At 44.5% G+C, this 8,854-nt stretch overlaps 1 protein-coding gene across 1 annotated transcript in view; it reads right to left on the minus strand.

The window, feature by feature from the left end:
- Positions 1–7,359, minus strand: part of me2 (malic enzyme 2, NAD(+)-dependent, mitochondrial) — a 12,807-nt gene extending 5,448 nt beyond the window's left edge. The window contains exons 1-7 of the mRNA XM_030791455.1: positions 7,228–7,359; positions 4,710–4,833; positions 2,820–2,953; positions 2,074–2,223; positions 1,151–1,226; positions 906–1,067; positions 1–41 (exon numbers count right to left, since the gene is read on the minus strand). The exon at positions 1–41 is cut by the window's left edge and continues 173 nt beyond it. Coding sequence (XP_030647315.1) covers positions 1–41; positions 906–1,067; positions 1,151–1,226; positions 2,074–2,223; positions 2,820–2,953; positions 4,710–4,820 — 674 coding nt within the window. The 5' untranslated portion in view covers positions 4,821–4,833; positions 7,228–7,359. The remainder of the gene's footprint in view (positions 42–905; positions 1,068–1,150; positions 1,227–2,073; positions 2,224–2,819; positions 2,954–4,709; positions 4,834–7,227) is intronic.
- Between the last annotated feature and the right edge of the window lie 1,495 nt (positions 7,360–8,854).

Raw genomic sequence — 8,854 nt, forward strand, 5'->3', positions numbered from 1 at the left:
CTCTGGTACAGACCCATGTAGAACGGATCCTTCAGTAAGGTCTGGAACACAGATACAGAGAGAGAGGCAGAGAGAGAGAGAGACAGAGACGCAGATAGAGAGACAGACAGACAGACAGACAGGGAGAGTCATAGTTATAGTTTATAAACGCTTACACAGAGACATTACAGCTCAGAGCCAAAGCGAGTGTCCTGTCTAAACACACTCTGTAACACTACATCATTATTATAGCGTATTTCAGCACTGTCTCAACCACCGAATCAACATGGCATCATTTCATTAAACTTCCCACTGAGTCCTCCCAGCAGATACCTGAGCAGGTAAACTGTTTATGGCTCTCACTCCTTTCCCATGGCCCTTTTCATCTCAACAGCCGACCCTAACGACACGCCCCATGTTTACACTGATCAGAGTTCTCTACGTGTCTGTGTCTGTCTCTGAACCTCTCTGTCTGTCCTGCTCTCTCTCTCTGTTTCCATTCCGGTCAGGTCTTTCTCAGGCTCTCTACATCTCTGTCATTGGTCCGGCAATGTCTCTGTGTTATAACACGTATTGACACTGTCTGCTTGTATCTGTGTTAAATCTATATCCCTGTGTTTTGGCTGTATCTCTGTGTTGTGGCTGTATCTCTGTGTTGTGGCTGTATCTCTGTGATGTGGCTGTATCTCTGTGATGTGGCTGTATCTCTGTGATGTGGCTGTATCTCTGTGTTGTGGCTGTATCTCTGTGTTGTGGCTGTATCTCTGTGATGTGGCTGTATCTCTGTGCTGTGGCTGTATCTCTGTGTTGTGGCTGTATCTCTGTGATGTGGCTGTATCTCTGTGCTGTGGCTGTATCTCTGTGCTGTGGCTGTATCTCTGTGTTGTGGCTGTATCTCTGTGTTGTGGCTGTGCTGCTGTGCCGACCTCGTTGTCTGTGCCCACGTCGATGCACACAGGCAGGCAGCTCTCAGGGCGGATCCCGGCGCAGGCCGTGTAAAGGCACAGTTTTCCAACTGGAATTCCCATTCCATACACTCCCAGATCTCCCAGGCCCAGAATCCGCTCGCCGTCCGTCACCACCACAGCCTGAACACAAACATACCATTTGTTCCAACAAAACATGTTCCTGACAAGGCATGATTCCAGAGCGCAGGCCGTGTGTGAGTTACCTTAACGTTAGTCTCCGGCCAGTTGTCCAGTATAGAGCGGATATGACCTCTGTCCATGATGGATATGAACAGGCCTCTGCACAAACACCAAACCCAGTCAGACACACAGAGATTCTACACAGACACCAAACACAGACACACAGAGATTCTATACAGACACCAAACACAGTCAGACACACAGAGATTCTATACAGACACCAAACACAGTCAGACACACAGAGATTCTATACAGACACCAAACACAGTCAGACACACAGATATTCTATGCAGACACCAAACACAGTCAGACACACAGAGATTCTATCCAGACACCAAACACAGTCAGACACACAGAGATTCTATACAGACACCAAACACAGTCAGACACACAGAGATTCTATGCAGACACCAAACACAGTCAGACACACAGAGATTCTATGCAGACACCAAACACAGACAGACACACAGAGATTCTATACAGACACCAAACACAGTCAGACACACAGAGATTCTATGCAGACACCAAACACAGTCAGACACACAGAGATTCTATACAGACACCAAACACAGTCAGACACACAGAGATTCTATACAGACACCAAACACAGTCAGACACACAGAGATTCTATCCAGACACCAAACACAGTCAGACACACAGAGATTCTATACAGACACCACACACGGTCAGACACACAGAGATTCTATACAGACACCAAACACAGTCAGACACACAGAGATTCTATGCAGACACCAAACACAGTCAGACACACAGAGATTCTATACAGACACCAAACACAGTCAGACACACAGAGATTCTATACAGACACCAAACACAATACATTAACAGTAATCTACACTCTACAATATCCAAACACCTACATTAATAGTTTAATGCTGTAAATATCCAAACAGCAGCCAGGGGCAGTGCGGAGGGAGACACTCACTTTGGCCGTCTGAAGATGTGTCCGTACTGGGTGCAGGCGAGGCCAACAGTGGGAGTGTAGACGATGGGCATCAGAGCCTCAATGTCCTCCATCAGCACACGATAAAACAGCCTCTCATTACGCTCCTGTATCCCCATCAGGTAAATATACCTAACACACACACACACACACACACACACAAAACACACACACACACACAAAACACAATGTCCTCCATCAGCACACGATAAAACAGCCTCTCATTACGCTCCTGTATCCCCATCAGGTAAATATACCTAACACACACACACACACACACACAAAACACACACACACACACAAAACACAATGTCCTCCATCAGCACACGATAAAACAGCCTCTCATTACGCTCCTGTATCCCCATCAGGTAAATATACCTAACACACACACACACACACACACACACACACACACACACAAAACACACACACACACACACACACACACACACACACAAAACACACACACACACACGCATACACGCATAGACAGACACGCACAAAAACACAGATACGTGCACAGACACATATATACACACACACAGACACACACACACATTTAATTTAGGACACAATCATGTGAATCCCTGTTTAGGCCCATCTTTCTGACACACAGGTGTGGCTGTGATGTGACCACCGTAATAATAACAGCAACTACAGCTCTTCATTAACGTTAATAACAGTATAATTACATGTCTGTTCTGTGATGCACAGATTTGAGTTCTTACTTCTGCAGGGGGTCGGACATTTTGCGCAGGTTCCTCTGGAAGCGCATGGCCTGGATATCCTGGGTCTCAATTTTAGGAGGGAGCAGCCCCTGTATGCCCAGAATCTGCCTCTCCTTCAGAGTGAACGCCATGCCCTACACACACACACACACACACACACACACACACACACACGCACGCACGCACGCACACACGCACACACGCGCACACATTTCAAGAGAGAAAACAAGAACTCTTTCATTCTTGTCTGAGGACAAACCCACTGACAGAGAATATCTGATCACATGACAAACACTAAAGCAGTGACTTCAGCATTTACATAATTCATATAGAATCATCTGCAGAGCAGCCGACGACTGCAGCAGGTACTTGATATAGTGGACCAGGCCTTGTGTTGTGTTGGTCTAATGTGATCTGAGTCAACATGACTTGAGTTAAGGTGACTTGAGTTAATGTGTTGGTAACTGATAGAGATTATCTAGCTAACGGCGGCTCTGCTGACTGCTAATGGAACATTATCGGTGTGAAAACATTGCACTAATGAGTTGTCAGTACGAGTCCTAATTACTTCAAGTGTAAATGTAAATATGTAAATGTAAATATGTAAATGTAAATATGTAAATGTAAATCTCTGTGATTGCACACACTGTGAACAGTGAGCAGTGAATTTGTCCTCTGCATTTAACCCATCCAACACATCGGTAGTGAACACACACACCAAACGCAGAGGCAGTGGGCAGCATTCCTTGCCCAAGGGGGCATAGCCATGGATGTCGGTCCTGGGTATTGAACCGGCAACCCTCAAGTCACGAGCCTGGCTCGCTAACCTTTAGATCATGGCGTGTGTGCACGTGTGCATGTGTGTGCATGTGTGTATTTGTGTGTTCTTTATCCCAGAATATGCTGCAGCTCTTCCTGCTGTCTGTAAGGATGTCTGATGTGTGTATGTTAGCAATCACTGTGTGTATACAGACACAAAGAGAGTTTGAAACTTAAACAATTCTCTTGCTGTCAAACACACACACACACACAGACACATACACACACATACACATACACACACACACACACACACACACGGGATCTCAGCTCACCAGAGGGGTAGACTTGGGGTCTGTGTGTGTGACAGTGGGTGTGGTCTGTGTTTACAGGGTGTGGCTTATGAACGTTGATGGAATGGAATTATGTAACTGTATACAGAGGGGGAGAGTTCAGGGGCCAATGAGGTGTATGTGGTAAGAAACACCCCTCTGCTGTGAGAATGTGGACTGGGGGTAGAGGGGGTGGGGTGGGGTAGCAGATGTCTGTGAGGGAGCAGAACCTATAGAACACTATAGCATGAGAGAGGAGAGGGGAGGAGCTAGGGGAGGCTAGAGAAGGTGGAGGCAATTTCTGCATTAATGCTGAATCATTCTCCTAACGCAGTCCACATGGAGACACTCACACCCACGCACACAACTACACACAGACACACACACACTCACACTATTACACACACTCTCACACAAACACGCTCACACTCACACAACTACACGCAGACATGCACACACTCACACAACTACACACAGACACACACACGCAAACACACACACATGCACGCACACACACACACGCTCACACTCACACACAGTCACACTATTACACACACTCTCACACAAACACACACACTCACACAAACACGCTCACACTCACACAACTACACGCAGACATGCACGCACTCACACAACTACACACAGACACACATACGCAAACACACACACACACACACACATGCACGCACACACGCACACACACACACACACGCTCACACTCACACGCAAACACACATACACACGCTCACACTGCAGTGAGCTAGACTGAGTGTTCTCAGTCTTCAGGAGAAGGTCTTGCCTTGTTGGTGCGAGGGTTCAGCATCAGTGGTTTGCCCTTTTCTTTTGTGTGAGCCGCACGACACACACTCACACACACCGGACGCACTGACGCCCGCAGCCTGGACAGCATGGCTACCAGCTCTCTGAAAAACAAACAAACAAACAAAAAACATAAACAAGTCTTGACATGTCTGACCTACATTTCCATTTTGCTCTTGACCAATCACAGCGCAGTTCCCTGTGAGTCTGTGGTAATGCAGTAAAACATGAGCACTTCCCTAAATGTAGCCTTCAGCCATTAGCATTTAGCTCTCTTCATATTACTGTATGTATGTACAATGTGTGTGTGTGTGTATGTGCATATGTGTATCGCATACGTATGTGCGTATGTGTATTTTATATGTGTATGTGTGTTGTATATGTATGTGTGTATACGCGTATATGTACGTGTATTTGTGTGTATATGCAGTGCCAGTCAAAGGTTTGGACACACATTCCCATTCACTTGAATGGGAAAGTGTGTCCAAACTAGTGACCGGTACTGTATGTGTATTGTGTATGTATGTGTGTATACATGCATATGGTATATGTATGTTTGTACTGTATTAATTATTATTAACTGTATTATCCTAAAGCCACAGACTCAGGGTTGTATATGTATATTGTATATGTATGAGTGTATGTATATTGTATGTGTGTATGTGTGTATATATGTATATGTGTACTGTATATGTATGAGTGTATGTATATTGTATGTGTGCACGTGTGTATAAATGGGAAAGAGTTGGAGGGAAAGGCAGTGTAACACCTGACTGTAAAGTGTAACTGACTGTAAACAGTTCAGTTTATTCACACACACACTGACACACACACACTGACACACACACACTGACACACACACACACACGCCTGCATGTGCAAAACACCAGAAACATGACAACCACACACACACGCACACACACACACACACACGAGAAACATGACACCCCTCCCCCATAGTATGACTTTTACAGACACACATGCAGTCCCAGTAACAAACAGCACACACACACACGCGCACACACACACACACACACACACACACGCATGCACAGAGACAGACAAGCCCAGAGTGTGGTCAAACACAAACTGCCGTGGGATTACAGCCCATAGATCTGGGATTGTAATCTGAAGTCATCTGCTGACTGATGCAAAATAAAGGAGTCTCTTAATCCTCTTTTAAATGAGGAAAACCAGAGAAGACACAAGCTACAATGAGGAGACTACGTCTGTGCCTCTCACATGCAGTGAGGGCCAAGGCTAACAGTTCTGATCTGACTGTTAACAGAGAAGGAGCTAAAGGAAAGGTCAGTCTCCACTCTGAGCACAGGACAGAGCAGACAGCTGGCTATGCACACTTCTGATCATGAGACATCAGTTTAGAGACAGAGAGAGAGAATATGAGAATGAGACAATAGAAAGAACAGGCAAACAGACAGAGTGAGAAAGCTGACAAGAGTCAATTTGATGACTTATAAGGGGATGCATGTGACCAGCTGGACACTAGTTTGGTTGCAGTATAACTAAATCCTCTGCTTTGTAAGCAATAAGGGCAGAATCAGTTCTGTAAAACAAGGCCCAGCGTCTTCCCATCACACTCTGTATACACACTCATTCGTACCCAAAGGTCGCGCCTTACCTCTCCCACACACAAACTAATTACATACTGAGTAAACCAATCTTTTATTACAACCAGAGCAATCAAAGGGCCAAAGTACATATTGCTGGAGAACTCTTTACAGGCAGATGTTAGAAGCGATGAATTAAATTCTACCCTAAATCCTCTCACCTCCTGAGGACATCATTTACATTGGAGTATTCGACCACATGTTGAAAGATAAGGTTCCCCCGCCAATTTAAATGGTATTTATAAACCAAGGCCCCATGACCTCTAACCTTATATTTGCCTTAAAACAAGAGACATAAACAAAGTGCAGCAGCGTGTTCCAGTCCATGCGTGCGTGCGTGCGTGCGTGTAGTTATTTTAGGGAACCTGTTAAACACATTCCAGCCGAGAAGGGCAGTTTCGACACTGTTATTTTATTCTCCACTGAGAATTTAACCGATTTATTTGTCTCAACCTAGTATAGCACAAGTTGACCGTTAAGCCATTCAACAGCAAACACTACAGTGACGGTGTAATTTGATGCCATCTGTCAACAAATACCGTTATCAACAACGTCAGAGAGAGAGAGAGAGAGAGAGAGAGAGAGAGAGAGAGAGAGAGAGACGGTTCCTGTAGTGAGTTAATTAGCATGCGCGCTGTCTGCTATCAGCATTTGTAACGAGAGCTGATTGAAAACTACCAGATTAACTGCCAGCAAGCGGGAAAACGTGGGTTGTTAAATGAGCATAAATCTTACTAGACAGTTCACATAGCTACAAACGTGATGCAGGGACCGCTAGCTCGCTGAACAGTTAGCCTTTCCATTCAGGAATAGGAAACAGTACAACAAGCCAAGTTCAGTTGCCACTACAGGAAGGCTTTTCACGCTTACCTTTCTTTTATGGAAGTAAAATATGAGATCGTTGCTTAAAACCACTCACAGTAAGTGGTCATTATATTTTCAGAAGAATCCCTGACTCAAAACCGGTCTGGTGACCCGTCGTTGAAGCCGGATACCCCTCCAACCCCGTCGGATAACAGCGGAATGACAGGACCGTCAGAAGAGACAAGTCGAGAATCTGGCAGATGGCAAAGCGTGAGGCCACATAAGCCAATCAGAGAGCGTCTTGTCTCTGAGGTAGTTTTACCGTAAATGTCATAAATTTCTTTTAATGTCACACGTGTAAAATTTGAAGATGACCGAATACCAGAACATATCTTGTCATTAAAGCTTTATCGTTAAGTAATTTCACATTTGTGGTTTTGAATATACAATTAGGTCACGAACATTTATCAAAATTCTAACATTAATTTTATCGTTTGTCAACACAGTCAATTACGGTACAGTCCATTCGCAACAACTAAAACAAACTCTCATTGATCTTCACTGGTGACTGCAAGCGGCTTTGATTATTCACTAAATTTACAATTTCAAGTGTAACATGTTTTTTAATTGACCGTTATTTGTCTATCTGACATAGAGGAATGTAGTCCCAATACTGAATTCTGGTTTAAAGCCCTTAAACGTTAAACGCAGAATAGAAATCAGTAAGATACTCTTATTACAATAGTAATCAGTGGACTTGTCTGCCCCACGCGATGCGGGAAGTGACGTCGTATCAAGGTATGCTCATACTTAATGTCGTGGTATGGTGAGTGATGTCAGACCAAGCTGGAAAATTCTAACAGCACGAGCCATCAAGAAGACAGCAAAGAATACGATGATAATTAGAAATGAAAATGAAATGTCTGTGATAAAAAAAACAGCAATAATCATCATCATCATAATCATCACCACCATTTACTCATTCATTCATTTTTTTAAGCCGCCCATCCTAATTAGGGTCGTGGGGGTGCTGGGGCCTATCACAGCGTTTATTGGGCGAAAGGCGGGGAAACACCCTGGACAGGTCGCCAGTCCATTTCAGTCTGTACCATGGGATCATTTAGCCAGTTATTATTTTACCAGCCTAGACAAGCATTGCTCGAAGCACTATCGGCCGGGTTTTAATGCGCTCACAACAATTTGAGCAGTGACTACCGTAAACTCACTTCTTCAATTTTAGAATCTACACATCCTCTTTGTGTATGACACAAACCGCATTCTGTTTCGTTTAACATTTTTTCTTCTCCTTGATGGTCTTCGAAGTTTCTTCCGATACAATTTCCAAGTTCCCAGCATCCTCCAATTGCTTTCTTGCCGATTTCTTTAGGTCTATATGATGGCAGTTACAGAGGCCCGCTATTCTGGGCCGGGCCATCTGAGGAAAAAAAATTGAGTTCAGTTCATCAGGCAAACTATAGAGACATATTTCCGGAAGCCTCGCACTCTTACTCAGACGTAACTCCGCCCAGTTCGTGACCCCAGCACATCACCGACGATACACAATTGACTTGTCATTTTTATTTCTGCATTTCATATCCTGCTAGTCCTCAGCCTTATGATAATTGTGGTTATGTAGTTGTGTAGTGTGTGTGTGTGTGTGTGTTGTGACCTAGTGCCTCACACACTATGCTGT

The sequence above is a fragment of the Chanos chanos genome, chromosome 14 (genome assembly GCF_902362185.1).
Source record: "Chanos chanos chromosome 14, fChaCha1.1, whole genome shotgun sequence".
NCBI classification, from domain to species: domain Eukaryota; kingdom Metazoa; phylum Chordata; class Actinopteri; order Gonorynchiformes; family Chanidae; genus Chanos; species Chanos chanos.